General features: G+C 52.4%; 1 protein-coding gene across 1 annotated transcript in view; it reads left to right on the top strand.

Annotated features, from left to right (window-relative positions):
- The window catches only part of LOC132768096 (uncharacterized), a 253,159-nt gene that overhangs the window by 18,051 nt on the left and 214,011 nt on the right, over positions 1-21,097 (top strand). Inside the window, exons 2-4 of the mRNA XM_067464869.1 lie at positions 16,780-16,809; positions 17,177-17,276; positions 20,700-20,817. Coding sequence (XP_067320970.1) covers positions 16,780-16,809; positions 17,177-17,276; positions 20,700-20,817 — 248 coding nt within the window. The remainder of the gene's footprint in view (positions 1-16,779; positions 16,810-17,176; positions 17,277-20,699; positions 20,818-21,097) is intronic.

Raw genomic sequence — 21,097 nt, 5'->3', positions numbered from 1 at the left:
GTTGGGAGTGCTTTGAATGCAATATTCCTGCTTCTTGGCAGGATGGGGTTGGACTGGATGGCCCATGGGGTCTCTTCCAACTCTTTGATTCTAGGATTCTATGATTGGACTAGATGTCCCATGGGGTCTCTTTCAACGTAGGCTTCCATGATTCTGTGATGGGTCAGTGGGTTCCATCCAGTTCACACTTATCCCGTTTTGGAAAGGCAGGACCTTTTGAGAGATCCTAACCTTTTGGAAAACGAGCATCTCCCCGGCCGTGTGGAAGGGTGACCCTTCTGGGAGATCTCTTGGCATTCACACTCTTGGGAAGGGTTGGAACCCACCTGTTCTCTGAGGCCTTCTGGTTTGGCCTCTCCTCTGTTGTGTACGGGCTAGCACTCTCTTCCGATGCATACTGTACTCTGCTAACTTCTGATGCCATACGGAGTGCTATTCCGTACTCAGCTGTACTGACTTCTAAAATAGAGTCTCAGTCTGAATAGTCCCAGATCTGGCCCTCCCACAACCTCAGACAACCTAGAGTTAAGGGGAAAACTGCACACTAAATCACATACATACAATACATGTATGTCAAGATCATTTTGAATTCTGCTCCTGTCCAAGACTCCAGAGGACAGGAGCAGGATTCAAAACGATCCTGACAGATTAGAGAGATGATTGGCCAAAACTAACACAATGAAGTTCAACGGGGACAAATGCAAGAGACTCCACTGAGGCAGAAAAAAGGAAATGCAAAGAGACAGAATGGGGGACAATGAGGCCTCGCTCGAGAGCAGGACGTGTGGAAAAGATCTTGGAGTCCTCGTGGGGAAGAAGATAAACATGAGCCAGGAATGTGATGTGGCGGCAAAAAAAAAAAGCCAATGGGATGTTGGCCTGCATCAAGAGGAGCCAAGTGTCTAGATCCAGGGAAGTCATGCTCCCCATGCTCTATTCCGCTTTGGTTAGACCACACCTGGAATATTGTGTCCAATTCTGGGCACCACAATTCAAGAGGGATATTGACTCTAAGCTGGAATGTGTCCAGAGAAAGAGGGCGACTCAAATGGTCAAGGGTCTGGAGAACAAGCCCTATGAGGAGCGGCTTAAGGAGCTGGGCATGTTTAGCCTGAAGAAGAGAAGGCTGGGAGGAGATATGACGAGGGTCATGGATTAATACGTGAGAGGAAGCCACAGGGAGGAGGAGGGAGCAAGCTTCCTTTCTGCTTCCCTGGAGACTAGGACGCAATGGAACAATGGCTTCAAACTACAAGAGAGGAGATTCCATCTGAACATGAGGAAGAACTTCCTGACTGGGAGACCCGTTCAGCAGTGGAACTCTCTGCCCCGGAGGGAGTGTGGTGGAGGCTCCTTCTTTGGAAGTTTTGAAACAGAGGCTGGATGGCCATCTGTCAGGGGTGCTTTGAATGCAATATTCCTGCTTCTTGGCAGAATGGGGTTGGACTGGATGAGGGCCCAGGAGGTCTCTTCCAACTCTAGGATTCTATGATTAAGCAATCTCAATTCTATACATAACAAGTAACAAGGAGGCTTGCTCGTAGCAGGTTGCTCTCTCCAGCGTGCCGTGCTTTCTGTTGTTTTAAAACATTTCAAGTGGTTTTTAATCAACTGGTTTCAGCCGATCAATAAGTTAGTGTACATCTTTTAGAAAAACCAATGCCATTTCGTAGATGAAGGAGATGGGACGGATGGGAAGTGCGGACAGGCCCAGCCGGGCTGGTGTCCTTCAACCCCCTCTCCCCCCCCCCCCCAAAGAAGGAAGTTGACAATGGCGAGGGTGAGTGCTGTTTGTGCTGGATCCGCTGCTCTTTGCGGGAGGGAGGGGTCTTCCTGGTCCCTCCCGCTCCCCTTCTGCCGAGGCCAGGTTTGGAAGCAAAGCCTCCCAGGTGTTGGTTTTGGACGCGGTCATTAATTGTGTTAGTGATAACGGGGCCTCTGACGTCAAGTGGGCAGGCGCGTCACTCGCTTACGTGGACTCGGAAAGGAGGCATCTGGGTGGGAGGTGTCTTTTGGACAAGGGGCCCACCCCCTCAGGCCAAGGCTTTTAAAGAAAGATGCACCGGAAATTAGAAGAGGGGCATCCCAGTGTGGGAAGGGGTCATTGACCTGGTCATTCATCATCCATTTTGATTTGCCTGCTCCTTTGACCAAAGCAGGTGGCAGGACAGGTGAGGACCCATTCATAGAATCATAGAATCCTGGAGTTGGAAGAGACCTCCTGGGCCATCCTCCAGTCCAACCCCATTCTGCCAAGAAGCAGGAATATTGCATTCAAAGCACCCCTGACAGATGGCCATCCAGACTCTGTTTAAAAGCTTCCAAAGAAGGAGCCTCCAACACACTCCCTCCGGGGAAGGCAGAGAGTTCCACTGCTGAACTGCTCTCACAGTCATAGAATGATAGAATCCTAGAAGAGTTGGAGGAGACCTCCTGGGCCATCATCCAGTCCAACCCCATTCTGCCATGAAGCAGGAATATTGCATTCAAAGCACCCCTGACAGATGGCCATCCAGTCTCTGTTTAAAAGCTTCCAAACCCAGATTGCAGGATACGGTGCACCTGGTGACCATCCTTCTCTCCCGAGGAGCATCCCATCTCATCTCATCCCATCCCATCTCATCCCATCCCATCTGCTAGGCCCGGAGGCGCCTTGGAGGCCCATTTGGAAGCCTTGAAGAGGCAGAATAATAATAATAATAATAATAATAATAATAATAATAATAATAATAATAACCCTTTCTTTATACCCCGCTACCATCTCCCGGAGGACTCAGTGCGGCTTACAAGAGGCCGAGCCCAAATACATCAGTAAAACACAACTACAACAATAAATAACTCACAACAAAGCAAAACAATAACAGTAATATCCCGACGCATTAAAAACCTGTGGCAGGGCCAAATGTAATGACGAAAACTTTTAAAATGCTGGGCATGTCCAAGAGAAATAGGATGGATATCTTAGGGATAGGCAGGCATGCAGACAATTCTAAATCTCTCATAAAGTGCATTTGGGACATAAAATTGCTTGGGATATGAGGAAGAAGAAGAAGAAGGGCTCCAGCTTGCAGGCAAAATCTGCTCTGGCCCCACAGCCCCCATCGACTATAATGAAGAGCTTTCATCACAGACTTCCTCCTTCCTTTGAGCGCCAGGATTTTCCGGAACTTCCTTTTTATGGTGCTGTAAAATACCTCCCCACTTCAACGGTGCCCGCTCTCTCAGCTCACAGCTGTTTTAGGACTCTTTATTTATTGTATTTATTTACTTACTGTGCTTCTATACCGCTGTTCTCAGCCCGGGTGCGACTCACAGCCGTGTACAACAGAGAAAGGACAGGGTGCAAATTGCAAGATACAATCTAAAATCAATCTAGCAATAACCAAAAAACATCGTCATCAAAAACATCAACAACATCGTCATCAAAAACATCAACAATATCACTAATTCAAAAAACCATTCGCGTCGTCTCATCGTTAAACCACAATCCAGTATCATTTTCCGTTGTTCCATTCCTGTCGTCATTACCATTTATTGCACTTCTTGTTCGAACGCCTTCTTGAACAGCCAAGTCTTTAGTTTCCTGCGGAATATCACCAGGGAAGGAGCCAGTCTGATGTCCACGGGAAGGGTGTTCCACAGCCGAGGAGCCACCACCGAGAAGGCCCTGTCTCTCGTCCCCGCCAGCCGTGCCTGTGAGGCAGGCGGGATCGAGAGCAGGGCCTCCCCGGACGATCTCAAAGTCCTGGTGGGCTCGTAGGCCGAGAGGCGGTCAGCTAGGTATCCTGGGCCGGAACCGTTTAGGGCTTTATAGGCCAAAGCCAGCACCTTGAATTGAGCCCGGTAGCAAATTGGCAGCCAATGGAGCTGGTCCAACAAGGGCGTTGTATGCTCCCTGCGTCCCGCTCCTGTTAGTAACATGGCTGCCGCACGCTGGACCAGTTGAAGCTTCCGGGCCGTCTTCAAGGGCAACCCCACGTAGAGAGCGTTGCAGTAGTCTAAGCGGGATGCAACCAGAGCGTGGACTACCGTGGCCAAGTCAGACTTCCTGAGGTACGGGCACAGCTAGCGGACAGTGAGCTAGGATGAAGGTTGGGTGCTCACCTGAAGGCTTCAACCTGCCATCTTTTGGATTGGTCAGATGTATTGCTGCGGGTGATGAACCAGCTGTGCTAAAGCCCGGCCCTGAAACACAAGGCAGCCGGCTTACAATGCCACCCCCGTCCCCCGTCCCCACTTGGCTGCTTTCTGCAGGTGCCCGGGTGGAATCTCCTTCACTTCCATCAATTATGCCGTGGCCACAGAAGTGCAGGCGCATCCACTTCAGAGCAGCCCCAACGGCCACGGTTTAATGGGATGTCCTTGGGGACGGTGTTCTGCAAAATGAACATGGAAGTAATCTAGCGTGGAGGTAATGGAGCCGTGACGGGAAATATCCTTCCTCAAGTCCACAAAGTTAGTGTGGAAATTACCCGCCTGCCTCCCGACACACACGGGAAGAGTTTTGTTCTCAGTCGTTGCAATGGGGACGGCCCCCCTTTCCTGGGTTGCCTTGCCGGACCCCCCTCCCTCCCCCCCCCGCCTCTGGGTCTCCTTGCCTCCCCTTCCTCATTTAATGCTTGTTAGTGGGATGAAAGCGTGGGCTGGCGTGTTCTCCCCTTCAAAGTGGGGCACGCAGCCTGTGAAGTCGGGCAGAGCGGCAGCAGGAGGGGGAGGAGGAGGAAGGGGGGGGCTTACCTGGGCAGCACCTGCCCATCTACCTGCCTACCTGCCTGGGAAGTAGGGCTGCTTGGGGAGCAAACCTCTTCCAATACAAAGGGCTTAACTTGAAACCACATCTAATCAGGAGATTCTCCCCAGGGAGGAGAAGCTGGAAATGAAAAGGAAATGCAATTTAGGCCGAAACGTGCGCCTTCTTTGAAGATTGGGGGGGGGGGGGCAGGACCCCCGGTGGGTGGGGAGCCCCCTCCCTGGGCGTGAAATTGACTTTCTAATTGTGCTTTTGACGAGAAACGGGGCCAGACTTGGGATCTCCCCCGTCCTCAAAAGAGTCTTCTTCCATGTCTGTCTGTCTGTCTGTCTGTCTGTCTGTCTGTCTTTCTTTCTTTCTTTCTTTCTTTCTTTCTTTCTTTCTTTCTTTGGGGAACCAGGTTGCCTAGGAAGCGGTGGCTCGTTCTTCCTTCCTCCCTTTCTCCCTTCCTTCCTCCCTTCTTTCCTTCCTTCCTCCCTTCCTCCCTCCCTCCCTCCCTCCCTCCCTCCCTCCCTCCCTCCCTTCCTGCCTTCCTGCCTTCCTCCCATCCATTCTTCCTCCCTTCCTTCCTTCCTTCCTTCCTTCCTTCCTTCCTTCCTTCCTTCCTTCCTCTCTTCCTTCCTCCCATCCGTTCTTCCTTCCTTCCTCCCTCCCTCCCTCCCTTCCTTCCTCCCATCCGTTCTTCCTTCCTTCCTTCCTTCCTTCCTTCCTTCCTTCCTTCCTTCCTTCCTCTCTTCCTTCCTCCCATCCGTTCTTCCTTCCTTCCTCCCTCCCTCCCTCCCTTCCTTCCTCCCATCCGTTCTTCCTTCCTTCCTTCCTTCCTTCCTTCCTCCTGGCGCCAGGGGATTAACGCCCTCCCCGTAATCTCCGTGATGGAATTAGAGATTGCGCTCCTCTTGTCCTCAGGCTCAGTTCACCCCACAGGAAGAAACCACAGGACGGACAGTGGATTCTCAAAGGCTTTCACACGTGGAATCACGGGGGGTGTTGTGTCGTTTCTGGGATCTATGGCCAAAGTTTCCTGGCAGCATTTTCTCCCTGGTGGATGCAGGCAAAACGTCAGGAGAAAATGATGCTAGAACACAGCGAAGCTAGAACCTCCCTCCCTCTCCCCTCCCTCCCTTTGTGAGAGAGGCTGGAGGGTCAGTCGGAGGGGTCAGGGGGTCAGAGATGTTGTGGGGGTCAGGGGTCGACTCCCACTCCCAAGGCAGAAAGGCCGACAGAGGCTCCCGCTCTGGGAATGGCCGGGGCTGCAGAAGGGCCCCTGGGAATCATCCAACTGGGGCCCTCCCACCATTCCTCCTCACATTCCTCTCAGGCCCCTTCCTGTTTTGCGGCTTGTGGCTTGGCAGCTTGTGCAGAAGACACCTTGGTGTGTGTGGACTGGCATTGGGTGAGGCAGGGCAGGAGCCGGTGGGACTAGATGGCCAGGCGGTGGGGCTCCTCCAGCTCCCATATTCTGTGATTGTATGAGTTGGTGAGACTGCCTGGGACACCTAGTCCCACCCCCCGGTTCCTGCCATGCAGGAATATTGCATTCAAAGCACCCCTGGCAGATGGCCACCCAGCCTCTGTTTCAAAGCCTCCAAGGAAGGAGCTCCCACCAGACTCCAAGGCAGAGAGTCCCCCTGCTGAACAGCTCTTCTTACAGCCAGGGAGTTCTTTCTCATGTTCAGGTGGGATCTCCTTTCCTCCTCGAGGGCTCCTTGCCTCCAGGGCCTCTGCCAGTGGGATTTTGGCCTCAGGCATCAGGAGGAGCCTAGAATCTAGGTCCAGGGAAGTCCTGCTCCCCATGCTCTCTTCTGCCTTGGTCAGACCACTTTACCTGGAATATTGTGTCCAGTTCTGGGCCCCACAATTCAAGAGATATATTGACTCTAAGCCGGAATGTGTCCAGAGGAGAGCAACTAAAATGATCAAGGGTCTGGAGAACAAGCCCTATGAGGAGCGGCTTAGGGAACTGGGCATGTTTAGCCTGAAGAAGAGAAGGATGAGAGGAGATATGATGAGGGCCATGTATAAATATGTGAGAGGAAGCCACAGGGAGGAGGAGGAGGGAGCAAGCTTCCTTTCTGCTTCCCTGGAGACTAGGACGCAATGGAGTAATGGCTTCAAACTGCAAGAGAGGAGATTCCACCTGAACATGAGGAAGAACTTCATGACTGTAAGGAGAGCCGTTCAGCAGTGGAACTCTCTGCCCCGGAGAGAGTGTGGTGGAGGCTCCTTCTATGGAGGCTTTTAAACAGAAGCTGGATAGCCATCTGTCGGGGGTGCTTTGAATGTGATTTTCCTGCTTCTTGGCAGGATGGGGTTGGACTGGATGACCTGTGAGGTCTCTTCCCACTCTTTGATTCTATGATTGTGGGATCATCCCAGCCACCTAGTCCCACCCTCTTCTTTCTACCATGCAGGAAAAGCACCATCAAAGCTCCCCCGGGAGATGGCCACCCAGCCTCTGTTTCAAAGCCTCCAAGGAAGGAGCTCCCACCAGACTCCAAGGCAGAGAGTTCCCCTGCTGAACAGTCAGGGAGTTCTTCCTCATGTTCAGGGGGGATCTCCTTCCCTCTCATTGGGCTCCACTGAGCCCCCTTCCTTGTCCCCTTCCTCTCGAGGGCTCCTGGTCTGCCGGGCCTCTTTCCCTGACGACGCCTTGGCATCCTGCCCCTCCCTCCCTCCCTCCCTCCTTCCCTACCTGTCCCTATCACTAGGCTCCTGGTGTTGGAGCTTGAAAAGGTGACGCTGCTGCTGCTGCTGCTGCTTGGAAACCAAGACCACTCCCCCAATGTCAAGGGGATGACCCTCCCTCATGGGGACAGTGGGGGTGGGTTCCTGCAGCTGCCCCCCTGCCCAGCCGGTGCCTCATCCAGAGCGTGTCCTTCCGTGAAATTGGCTCTCCCGCTGACGTCATGATCGTCATGCGCTGCGCACTTCGTTGCCATGCTTCCTTCCCAGCAGACGTGGGTTGTGGCAGGGAGCCCCCAAACCGCCCAGGACAGTGGCGCTTCCCGGCCTTGCAGGTGGAAGTGTTTCCGCCAAAGGAAATCCCCGAGGAGGAAGTGCAGCCGGTCCAGAACTTGATCTTTTAGGGCCGTTGCCAGGCTTGTTTGGGGGAACTCAGGTCATGGGGGGAAAGCGTGTGGGTCCCAGCCTGTTCTCTTTTGTCGCTGAAGGTAAATTATTTGGAAGAGAGGAGAGCTGGCACGAAAGGGGAGAGGCTTGCTGACTTCCACGCTCTTGTCACATCCCAAATAGACTACTGCAATGCGCTCTACGTGGGGTTGCCCTTGAAGACTGTTCGGAAACTTCAATTAGTCCAGCGAGCGGCAGCCAGATTGCTCACCGGGGCGACATACAGGGAGCACACCACCCCCCTGTTATGTCAGCTCCACTGGCTGCCAATCCAATTCTGAGCACAATTCAAGGTGCTGGTTTTGACCTACAAAACCCTGTACGGTTCCGGTCCAGTGTATCTGTCCGAACGGATCTCCCTCTACGTCCCACCTCGGAGTTTGAGATCATCTGGGGAGGCCCTGCTCTCGATCCCACCACTGTCACAAGTGAGGCTGGTGGGGACGAGGAGCAGGGCCTTCTCAGTGGTGGCCCCTCACCTGTGGAACTCACTCCCGGGGGAAATCAGGGCATCATCATCCCTCCTCTCCTTCAGGAGGAAGGTGAAGACGTGGTTATGGGACCAGGCCTTTGGGCAACCAGGCAATTAAATAAGACCACCAGGCGAGTAAGACCAACAGGATTGATGAAGTGGAACGGAAAACTAGAACTATGAGTTAGCGATCGCTGACCATGTAAGAGGAGCAATTGGGGTTGTATTGGTTTGTATTGGTTTTATTGATCTTATTGATATAATGCATGAACTAGTGTGAATTGTGAATTGATGTAATTTGGTGTCTTGATTGTTCTGTGCTGCAGGCATCGAATTGTGCCTTGGCTTCTGTAAGCCGCCCTGAGTCCCCTTCGGGGTGAGAAGGAGGGCGGGGTAGAAGAACCCCAAATAATAATAATAATAATAAAGTAATAAATAATTCTGACCAGCCTTGTTCGTGAGGTCGTTGTGGTGGAAAGGAGGGTCTCTCGCCAAGGAAAGGCGTGGGGCCGGCTTCCTTGAGTTGGTTTCCCAACAAATACCAGGATCATGGAAAATCCCCCATTCCGATCCAGTTTCTTCTTCTTTCAACGTGTTTGGACTCTGTGGGGAAGATTTATTTATTTATCATATCAAACCAAACAGTTGTGATGTATTTTCTTAACACAAAGTTTGCACACTTGGCATTCTATTAAATGTCCTTTGAGCAGAAGCTGCCCGCTTGCAGTGCCTCTGGTGTGGCTGTGGGATGCTCCCCCCACGTGCATGTGGCAGGGCTCTGGTTGCACTGGAGTCGGTGGCCAGTGGTTTGGTCTTCTCCGCACTCACATGTCGTGGACTCTGCTTTGTGGCCCCATTTCTTGAGGTTGGCTCTGCATCTCGTGGGGCCAGAGCGCAGTCTGTTCAGCGCCTTCCATTCATCTGTGAGCCCAGGAGGGAGTCTGTCATCTGCTCTCAGCCACTGATTGAGGTTTTGGGTTTGAGCCTGCCACTTTTGGACTCTGGCTTGCTGAGGTGTTCCTGCAAGTATCTCTGTAGATCTTAGAAAGCTGTTTCTTGATGTAAGGTGTTGATGTGCTGGCTGATACCAAACAGGGGATGAGCTGGAGATGTCTCTGCCTTGGTCCTTTCACTGTTGGCTGCTAGTTCCTGGCGGATGTCAGGTGGTGTGATACCGGTTAGACAGTGTAATTTCTCCAGTGGTGTGGGACGCAGACACCCCGTGATAATGCGGCATGTCTCATTAAGAGCCACATCCACTGTTTCAGCATGGTGAGATGTGTTCCACACTGGGCATGCATACTCAGCAGCAGAGTAGCATAGCGCAAGGGCAGATGTCTTCACTGTGTCTGGTTGTGATCCCCAGGTTGTGCCAGTCAGCTTTCGTATGATGTTGTTTCTAGCGCCCCACTTTTTGCTTGATGTTCAGGCTGTGCTTCTTGTAGGTCTGGGTTCTAGCCTGCCACTTTTGGACTCTCACTTGCTGAGGTGTCCCAGTGAGTGTCTCTGTAGATCTTAGAGAGCTGTTTCTTGATATAAGGCATTGGTGTGCTGGATGATATCCGAACAGAGCACGGGCCAGAGCTGTCACTGCCTTGGTCCTTTCACTATTGGTTGCTACTCCCCGGCAGATGTCAGGTCGTGCAATTCCGCTAAACAGTGTGGGAAAGATAGGAATGCTAAGAAAAGGGAAGGTGGCCGGAAGAGAGGAAGGGGACGCTCCGAGTAGGATGGACCCTGCTGCTGCTGCTGCCGCCCTGGCTTTGCAAGTCCCGAGCTGGACTCCTGCAGGCCTTTCGCCCAGGGGCCACCCTAGGCCAGGAGTGGCTTGGCGGCAAAGCACAACCAAGGGCTCAACCGCAGCGTGAGGCGATGGCAGAGAGAGAGGGCTCCCTCTGAGCAAAGAGGAGTGCTAACTGGGTTCTCTCTGGCATCCTATGCCCCCACCCCCCCCTCCTCAGGGGTTTGGGACTTCAGCTCCCAGAAGCCCTGGCCATCTTGTCCACGAATTCTGGGACCTGACGTCCAAAATGTCTGGAGGGTCACAGGTTGCACGGGCCTGATTTATGGGGTTCCTTTACATATGCAGATACATAATGAGACCTAGTTAATGTATATCTCAGGCCTGGGCCAAGTTCGCTGCCCCCCCCCCCCACTCCAGGTGTGGTGGACTCCCAGCATTCCTCACGGCCTCCGGCCTCCTTTCCCCCCTCAGCCAGGTAAGCTGAGGTGAACATTTGGTCCTTTGTGGCCCTTTCCTTAGACCAGCAGAAGCCGGAAACGGCTGTGTGACCACACTGGTCTGAAGAAGGGGCCGCTGGATCCTCCCTTTCCTCTCCCCCCGGGTGCTTCCTCCTTGCCTCTAGCCTTGTTTTTGGTCTTGGAAGCAGATTGTGTGGCTGGCCGGCCAGCTATTCGGTGGTTGGTTCCTTCCTTCCTTCCTTCCTTCCGCCCGCGCGAGGGTGAATGGGCTGCTGTGCAAATTGTGTGCTGGATTTGGGATATAATCTGCTGGCCATCTGCTCCTTCTTTCTCTCTCGGCAGCAGAACCCTCCTCGGCATTTCCCCCTAAAATACTACGATTAACACACACACACACATACACATACCTCTGTGTTCCCTATGGGCTCCCCCCCCCCCCCCCCACTCTGGTACTGGTTCCACTCTCGGCCTCTTCCCTGAGTGGGGGGGCCGCTCTTGGGCCGCCTGCCTTTGGAGGTTGAGCCACTTGGAGGGGGAGGGGGAGGAGGGTGGCCCATTGGGGTTCGCAGCCTGGCCTTTGGGGCATAGAGACCCCACCCAGTCGCCCCAGGGAGGAGCCTGACACTCACAAGCCCCCCAGTGCAACACACCCAGGAGCCCCCCCCCCCCCAATGCAATATGCCCCAGAGGTGCCGTGGTCCAGCCTGGAATGGTTTCCTTGCCTGAGGTCTCAGGGTCAAATGGCCACGGTCCTGCAGAGCCACAGGGGTCTGGGCATGGGGATTTTGGACAGGAGAGTGTGGTCAGCCATGATGGGGCTGAGGATTGCGGGGTGGTCAAGCCTGCTTGAGATGTGCCTGTGCAGACAGAGAAAGAGACTGTGGTCAAGGCAGTCGAGGTCGGCATGGGGAAGGAATGCAGGAATTGGCGGTGGGAGGGAGGAGGGCGAGGCAGACTTTGGTAGACGGGGCCAGAACTGTCCACACAGACACCTGGGCGGGGCAGAAGGTGCGCACAAAGAGGCAGAAAAAACGAAATGCAAAGAGACAGAATGGGGGGTGCCTGGCTCGAGAGCAGGACGTGTGAAAAAGATCTTGGAGTCCTCCTCGTGGGGAGGAAGAAGGGGAACATGAGCCAGGAATGGGATGTGGCAGCAAAAAAAGCCAATGGGATTTTGGCCTCAGGCATCAAGAGGAGCCTAGTGTCCAGGTCCAGGGAAGTCATGCTCTATTCCGCTTTGGAATATTGTGTCCAATTCTGGGCACCACAATTCAAGAGAGATATTGACTGGAATGTGTCCAGAGGAGGGAGACTAAAACGATCAAGGGTCTGGAGAACAAGCCCTATGAGGAGCGGCTTAGAGAACTGGGCATGTTTAGCCTGAAGAAGAGAAGGCTGAGAGGAGATATGATGAGGGCCATGGATCAAGATGTGAGAGGAAGCCACAGGGAGGAGGAGGGAGCAAGCTTGTTTTCTGCTTCCCTGGAGAAAGACTAGGACGCAAGGGAACAATGGCTTCAAACTACAAGAGAGGAGATTCTGCCTGAACATGAGGAAGAACTTCCTGACTGTGAGAGCCATTCAGCAGTGGAACTCTCTGCCCCAGAGGGAGTGTGGTGGAGGCTCCTTCTTTGGAGGCTTTTAAACAGGGGGTGGATGGCCATCTGTCAAGGGTGCTTTGAATGCAATATTCCTGCTTCTTGGCAGAATGGGGTTGGACTGGAGGATGGCCCAGGAAGGTGGCCCCTTCTCGGTGGTGGCCCCTTGGCTGTGAAACACCCTCCCTATAGATATTAGATCGGGCACCTCCCTTTTAACATTCCGGAAAAACGCCAAGATGTGGCTTTTTGAACAAGCGTTTCCAAATACAGCGTAACTGATGTAGGAAAATGGAATGACGACAATGAGACTGGACAGCGTTTTTAACAAGGAGTCACTATGGATTTATATTTTGTTGATATGTTTAATTTTTATTATGTTTTTAATTGTCTTTATGATATTGTAAGCATTGAATTTTACCCTGTTAAGTGCCTTGAGTCACTTACGGGCTGAGAAAGGAGCTATACAAATACAGTAAGTAAGTAAATAAATACAATAAATAGATAAATAAATGAAATGTGGTCGCTGCGCTTGGGAGGGGCCAGGCGCAGCCCCCTCTCCGCGCCCCCCTCGCTTGACCTTTGGGATCATGCCTTCCTGTGGCCATGCACCCAGCCTCACCCTGGCTTTGGACGCAAAAGGTGCAACTACCTGGGGATGGACGGCGCAGGGCTGCTCACCTCCTGTGCACCTGCCCACTGCTGGCCCCTCCCTCCCTGCCTCCCTCTCAGCCGCTCATCTGCATTGGGAGCCTGTCCAGATGTTCGGGGCCGCTCTGCCAAAGCCCCAGATCTAGGCCAGCGCGGCTCCTGCTGCTCTCAGCTTTCCTCGCCCGTTCCCCCCCTCCCTCCCTCCCTCCCTCCTGAGTGTACACATTAGGACAGGCCTGGGCCAACTTGGGCCCTCCATCCCTCCCTCCCGGTAGGCTATCGGGCATTGTGGGAGTTGGAGTCCAAAACCCCTGGAGGGAGAGCCCAACTTGGCCCAGGCCTGCATTCTAACATCACTCTTGGTATAGGAAACCACCCATTCACAGAAGTCATTTGACACCTCCCAATAATAGTAAAACACGTGTGTGTGTCCTATTTTGGAAGGAAACTTCCCGACCCAAGACCGGTAGAGAAGAGAGTCTTTCAATAGTTGGTCCTCTCAAAGCTCTTAACCAGCATTGTATATTCATCAATACATGTATGCAAAGTTTATTTATTTATTTATTTATTTGGGGTGCTTCTACCCCGCCCTTCTCAACCCTGGGGGGGGGGGGGGGGGACTCAGGGCGGCTTACAAAAAAGGCACAATTCGATGCCCAACAATTCACAAAATACAATATACAAAATGCAATATAATGACAACAGTTATAACTAATTAAAACAGTCAAATTAAAACAACAACAGCAATAAAATCCTTTTGTGGTCAACGTTCGTGAATTCATAAATCCATAATCCATCCAGCCTTGTCATTGTCCTTTCCTATTCTGGTCGTCATTGTCTTTTATCCATCTGCCAGCTTACCCAAAGGCCTGGTCCCAAATCCAGGTTTTAAACTTCCTTCTGAAGGAGAGGAGGGATGTTGATGGCCTAATCTCCCCGGGGAGTGAATTCCACAGGTGAGGAGCCACCACCGAGAAGGCCCTGTCCCTCGTCCGCACTAGCCTCACTTGTGATAGAGGTGGGGCCAAGAGCAGGGCCTCCCCAGAAGATCTTAAACTCCGAGGTGGGACGTAGAAGGAGATATGTTCGGACAGGTACGCTGGGCCGGAGCCGTATAGGGTTTTATAGGTCAAGACCAGCACTTTGAATTGTGCTTTACATGACATGCAAAGGTGACCTCAGGATGTCACATTGATCACGATCTTGCTCTTCTTCCTGTCAATGGGCTTTTTTAAATCGCTCCGTGCCATTATGGTCCAGCCTTTCTATGTTCTGCCTATATATTCTGCAAAAGGCTTCCAGTTCCTTTGAAATCATTATATAGTTTTATTTCTAAGGAGACAAGTCTGTGCATCAGATTCTGCAAAGTTGGGTAGTCTGGTCAACCATTTTCCTACATGTGGGCAGGGGCGGCTCAACCATTACGCAAAGTAAGCCTTTACGGTAGAGTTGATGTTGCCCAGGGGCGCTCTTGAGGGGAAATAGACCGTGACATATGCAAGTTGTGGTTACTGGGATGTATAGTTCACCTACAATCAAAGAGCATTCTGAACTCCACCAAGGATGGAATTGAACCAAATAGGGCACACAGAAAATATATATCAATGATTGGTTGGCGCGGGGGGGGGGGGGGGGGGCAAAATACTGTTTGCTTACCGTTGAAAATGACCTAGGGTAATTACCCCTGCGTGTGGGCCAGACTTTCTTGCCAGCGCCTGACATTTTATGTTGTTACCGTGTTTTGAAAGAAAACCATATTTTTCTTATTGATGGCCTCATTGGCTAATCCCAACAAAAATATTTCTGGTGAAAACAGTATATTCTGTTGCAAAATTGTGCCTGGCCCTGTGGCCCCTCCCTCCCTCCCTTCTTCCCTCCCCCAAGAGCATCAGCACAATGGAAGCAGCAGCCCCACTTTCCCGGAGGAGGGATGGGCCTCTTTGGGGAGTGCTTTCGCTGGGTGGATGAAAGGCGTTGGGCCAGATAGCCCTTGGGGCCCCTTCTGACTCTCGAGTGCTTTCAGTCAAGCCCACAAAAAGGTGGGTGCCCTGCAAGCCCCCCTTTCCGGCCAAGAAGCCGGCAGAAAGAGCTCGGAGGCTGTGCCCTTTGGGGAGAAGGGGGTGGGGGGCTGGGCTGGTCCCCATCCCCCCCACTTTATAATAACACTTTATTTATATTCCGCCCTTCTTCCTGAGGGGACTCAGAGCGAATTACAGGACATAAACAGACACACAGGCAAACCTTCAATGCCTTATTACAACAACATACAGTGAGACACAAACAGGCAAAGGCAAAGGCTTCTCCTTCCATTTCTGGCTCTGGGGGAGCCTGTGTTGTCCGTAGACACCTCCGGGTTGTGTGGCTTCCACGACTGCTTGGAGTGCCTTTTTGCCTTCCCGTCAAGGCGGTCCCTATTGATCTACTCACATTTGCATGTTTTCAAACGGCTAGTTTGGCAGGAGCTAGGGCTGACAGTGGGAGCTCACCCTGTCCTGCGGATTTGAACTGCCAGCCTTCCAGTCAGCAAGTTCAGCCGCTCAGTGCTTTAACCCATTGCCCTCCCCCCCATCTCCCCCCCCCCCCATCTCCCCCCAAATGCCTGGTTGCATCCGAATGAGGCTCAGGACTCAGGAAATGATCTTTTTCAAGGCCGAAACAGGAAGAAAAACTTGCTCATTTCTTCTCTGCTCTTCTCCTTTTTGTGCTGCTTTTCTGCCCCATTCATGCCCTCCAGGTGCACGGCTATTGATTTATGTATCGGGGCATTTCCATGTCTCTTTTCTCCAAGGGACAGGGCCTTCTCTGTGGTGGCCCCCCGACTCCGGAACTCTCTCCCCAAGGACGTCAGACAAGCCCCAGCGTTGGCAGTCTTTAGGAAGAGCCTGAAGACCTGGCTGTTCCGGCGTGCCTTTCCAGAATAGGAAACTCCTGGCTTTAAGCCCCAATTACACTTTGCTAGAGACTCAGGATGATCTGCACATTGCACCTGCCTCCATATCCCTCTACATATTACCTGTCAAGTTCAGCATTTTAGTTTTTGTCCTTTGGTTTTAATTATGTCATGGTGTCATTGTTTTACTGTTTATTGTTTTGCTCGATGTTTATTATTTGCTTTTGAGTTTATTGTGTATTGTATGTTGTTGATTGTTGGCGGCCTTGGCCTTTGTGAGACGCATTGAGTCCTACGGGAGATTTTGCGGGGTATAAATAAAGTTAATAATAATAATAATAATATCAAAAATGACTCATGGCTGTCTGACGTGCCCAGGAAGGTGCAATCCCACCCCAAAGTGGGGGTCAGTCCCAGGTGTTAAAAACTCTTCCACACAGGAAGGTGTTCCAGTTCTTCCTCCAGGCCAAGGGGTGGGGGGTGGGGGGTTGGGGGCTGCTCTTCCACTTCCGCAGAGGGTCCCCCACCACCTCTAGCCAGTTTCAAGTGACGGCTGTCCTTAAGCTGAGTCGATAGGAGCGTTTCACCACTTGATCTTTATAATCTGCCTGGGTTGTATGGCAGAAGAGGGGTGCCTCAGGTGATGTGGCCTCCTCCTGCTGTGACCGGGGGGGGGGGGGGGCTCCTGGGCACAGGTGTGTGGAAGCACCCGGCCTGTATTCACCTACACCGGGAATATTGACCCTGGCTTGTTGTAGGTTTTTTTGGGCTGTATGGCCATGTTCTAGAGGCATTTCTCCTGACATTTTGCTTGCATCTATGGCAAGCATCCTCAGAGGTCTATGCATCTATGGCAAGCATCCTCACGACCTCTGAGGATGCTTGCCATAGATGCATAGACCTCTGAGGATGCTTGCCATAGATGCAGGCGAAACGTCAGGAGAAAATGCCTCTAAAGCATGGCCATATAGCCCAAAAAAACCTACAACAACCCAGTGATTCCGGCCATGAAAGCCTTTGACAATACAACATTGACCCTCTTGAAGGACCCATTCCTCATGTTCTCTTCCTTTCTTTTTCTTCACAGTGAAGAAAGCGAAGCTGCAAGGGCCGCCAGGTGAGTGAGTGAGTGAGGGCCTACCTGCCTGCCTCCCCTTGCCCACTCACTCTCCCCTCCGATGTGAGATGCCCCCCTCTGTTCTGGCTGCTGCTGCCTTGGGGGCTCTGCCTTTGGCCCAAATGGGGCTTCCTCCTGGGGTCTGCTTGGGGAGGGGCTGGTGGACCCCCCTCAGAGCGGGAAGAGAGGCCTCTTCTGGGCATGGGAGCCAAAGGCCAAATGCTGGGGGTGGAGGGAGGTGGTTGGAGTGTGTCCCCCCCCACTCTCTCTGGGGGGGGATCCCTTGCGGCCTCGTCCTGCCTTTGCGAGGGAGGGGCCCGAGGGGCTTGCTGAGGGGCCCCCGCCCCGCTCTCTTCTCTCTGCGCAGACAAGTTCAATACCTACGTGACTCTGAAGGTGCAAAACGTGAAGAGCACCACCGTGGCCGTCCGGGGGGACCAGCCCTGCTGGGAGCAAGACTTCCTCTTGTGAGTACAAAGCCGCTCGGAGTCTCCTTCTGGGGGGAGAAAGCAGGGCATCCATACACATAAACACAGTCCTAATAATACTAGTTATGAGGATTTGGGGGGAAGGTCCCCTGTCCTTCAGCACAGGCAGAGGAGGAGGCCCGCCTTCCAGGTGGGCCTTCCGACAGATAGCAACACCTTTGTCTTCCCCGCGTCCTGCTTCAGTCTGTGGTCCCTCCTTACGGCCTCATTGCAACTAGGTGGAGAAACAGACCTCAACAGGTTTTTGAGGTTTTAACAGACCTCAAGTTGGGCATCACCTGCAGACTGATTGTGGTGCGCCCCAGCCCCCCAGGCCCCCCTCCCAGCCGTTTCATGTATGTTAAGTAGCGTGGGAGACCAAGGAAGGCCTTGGGCCACAAGAGTGAGTCCGAGGAAGGAATGGAGCCCCTGAGAGGTGACTTAGGGGGAGATCCCGGTGGGTTGATGGCACTGAAGCCTGCTGAAAGGTGCAGGGAACCAGCAGGGAGGGGCACACTCCCCCGCCCACGTCTCCACATAGATCATCCACCAAGGTCCAGAGATGGCTGGGTGGCCATCTGTCAGGGGTGCTTTGAATGCAATATTCCTGCTTCTTGGCAGAATGGGGTTGGACTGGATGAGGGCCCAGGAGGTCTCTTCCAACTCTTCTAGGATTCAAGGATTCTAGGATTCTATGTCCCACAATCAGGCCTGAAACCAGACAGAATGGATCTAGGTAGTCCGGTCCATCCAGAAAGCCCTGGAGCTGGGGGTCCTGGCCCAGTATGGTATGCTGGCGAGGATCCTGGGGTCCAAGAACGGAGGGGCAACTCCTTTCTTGTAGTGCGGCACCTCCGGACCCCAGGTGTCTCGGCAGGTGGGAGTGTAGGGTGCATCTACACGGCGGAATAGAGCCAGTTTGATGCCACCTTCGCTGCCATGGCTCAATGATATGGAATCGTAGGAGTTGTACTTTGGTGCGCCTAGACTAGTGCAGATGCACGCCGACTTTCCTCAAAAGTACCTGACTTCTATGCTTGTTAGATCACACTCTCGCATTTAACAACTTGGGCCACACAATCTATGCACACATTTGTCAACCTTCGTGCTGTTTTCATATCTTGATTCAGATGTTTTATTTATAAGTTCTATGTTAGTTATAATTTTCTACTGATAATGTTTTATTTAAGTTATAGTCACTGTGCTTAAGTTGCTCTGAATATGGGGTTACCTTGGGCTTTTATAATTGCACTTACTGTCATTGAGGCATGGGATGTTTGCCTGTTGGTTGGTTGGTTGGAATCCGCCCTTGGTTCCTCTGGGAAACCTCCAGCAGAGAGAGAGGCATTCTCTCCTGACATTTCGCCTGCATCTACGGCAAGCATCCTCAGCCTCAGGCCCTTTCCTTTTGCCCCTAGAATCATAGAATCAAAGAGTTGGAAGAGACCTCCTGGGCCGTCATCCAGTCCAACCCCATTCTGCCAAGAAGCAGGAATATTGCATTCAAATCACCCCTGACAGATGGCCATCCAGCCTCTGTTTCAAAGCCTCCAAAGAAGGAGCTTCCACCACACTCCCTCCGGGGCAGAGAGTTCCACTGCTGAACGGCTCTCACAGTCAGGAAGTTCTTCCTCATGTTCAGATGGAATCCCTTCTCTTGTAGTTTGAAGCCATTGTTCCCTTGTGTCCTAGTCTCCAAGGAAGCAGAAAACAAGCTTGCTCCCTCCTCCTCCCTGTGGCTTCCTCTCACATATTTATACATGGCTATCATATCTCCTCTCAGCCTTCTCTTCTTCAGGCTAAACATGCACAGCTCCTTAAGCCACTCCTCATAGGGCTTGTTCTTGAGAAACTGCAATTCGCTAGTGGTATGAGAGAATGGGCTGTCTGCAAGGACATTGCCCTGGAGACGTTGCCCGGATGTTTTGACGTTTTCCCATCCTTGTGGGAGGCTCCTCTCATGTCCCTGCATGGGGAGCTGGAGCTGACAGAGGGAACTCATCCACACTCTTCTCGGATTCAAACCTCTGACCTGTCAGCCTTCAGTCCTGTCGGCAGAAGGGCTTGACCCTCTGTGCCACCGGGGGATCCTGCTTTATGTATAAGTTCTATGTTAGTTATCATGTGATGTGGCGGCAAAAAAAGCCAATGGGATGTTGTCCTGCATCAATAGGAGCCTAGTGTCTAGATCTAAGGAAGTAATGCTCCCCATACTCTATTCTGCTTTGGTCAGACCACATCTGGAATATTGTGTCCAATTCTGGGCACCACAATTCCAGAGAGATATTGACTCTAAGCTGGAATGTGTCCAGAGGAGGGCGGCTCAAAAGATCAAGGGTCTGGAGAACAAGCCCTATGAGGAGCGGCTTAAGGAGCTGGGCATGTTTAGCCTGAAGAAGAGAAGGCAGAGAGGGGATATGATGAGGGCCATGTATAAATATGTGAGAGGAAGCCACAGGGAGGAGGAGGAGGGAGCAAGCTTGTTTTCTGCTTCCTTGGAGACTAGGACGTAAGGGAACATGAGGAAGAACTTCCTGACTGTGAGAGCCGTTCAGCAGTGGAACTCTCTGCCCCAGAGGGAGTGTGGTGGAGGCTCCTTCTTTGGAAGCTTTTAAACAGGGGCTGGGTGGCCATCTGTCAGGGGTGCTTTGAATGCAATATTCCTGCTTCTTGGCAGAATGGGGTTGGACTGGATGGTGGCCCAGGAGGTCTCTTCCAACTCTTGGATTCTATGATTCTATGATTCTAATTTTCTACTGATGATGTTTTATTTAAATTACGGTCGCTGTGCTTAAGTTGCTCTGAATGTGGGCTTGTATATTTGCACTTACTGTCATTGAGGCAAGGGATGACCCCCTTTCTCCCTGGTTCCTCTGGAAAACCTCCAGCAGAGAGAACAGCACTCTCTCCTGACGTTTTGCCTGCATCTACGGCAAGCATCCTCAGCCTCAGGCCCTTTCCTTTTGCCCCTCAGCCGCTTAAGCGGCTGAGGGGCAAAAGGAAGGGGCCTGAGGCTGAGGATGCTTGCCATAGATGCAGGCAAAACGTCAGGAGAGAATGAAAACAAAGTTTGATTATTATTATTATTATTATTATTACTATTATTATTATTATTCAGCCTGATCCCATTGGCTTTGTGGTCCTCTGTCGCCCTCTAGTGGCCAAAGTGTGTGCCTGCATCAGGACTCCTCCTGTGTCCACTTTGCTTCCTCTTTGGCCGCAGGGGAGGGGTCATGGGGTCATGGGGTCTCCTTCCCTTCCTAAGGTCCGGCCTAGAGCAGGAGGGCGAGGGTGCACCTCTGCTGCTGGGTTCACACAGGGACACATTGGTCAAGCACCAGAGTGGCCGCCCTGGGTTTCCCTTTCAGGTGTTGACATGTATGTATATGTGTGTGCGTGTGTGTGTTTTGCCCCCGTTTGCAGCGAGATCAGCCGCCTGGACCTGGGCCTGATTGTGGAAGTCTGGAACAAAGGGCTCATCTGGGACACGATGGTGGGGACCGCCTGGATCGCGCTGAGGGCCATCCGCCAGTCGGAGGAGGTCAGTTGGGCAGAGGTGGGGGGGGGGGACCGCCCAGCTGAGTGAGGATCCACTCAGGGGTCACTCACCCACTGCGGCAGAACCACTTTTACGCATTTCAGGAATGGCTTCTCCAGGCAGCGCCACTTGTGGCATGCTCCACAACACCCCTTTATTTATTTATTTATTTATTTAGGGTACTTTTGCCCCGCCCTTCTCAACCCCCGAGGGGGGGGGGCTCAGGGCGGCTTACAAAAAGGCACAATTCGATGTCTATACAAAATTACACACAATGTACAAA

The sequence above is a fragment of the Anolis sagrei genome, chromosome 2 (genome assembly GCF_037176765.1).
Source record: "Anolis sagrei isolate rAnoSag1 chromosome 2, rAnoSag1.mat, whole genome shotgun sequence".
Taxonomy (NCBI): Eukaryota; Metazoa; Chordata; class Lepidosauria; order Squamata; family Dactyloidae; genus Anolis; species Anolis sagrei.
This window is presented reverse-complemented; position numbering and strand designations above follow the sequence as displayed.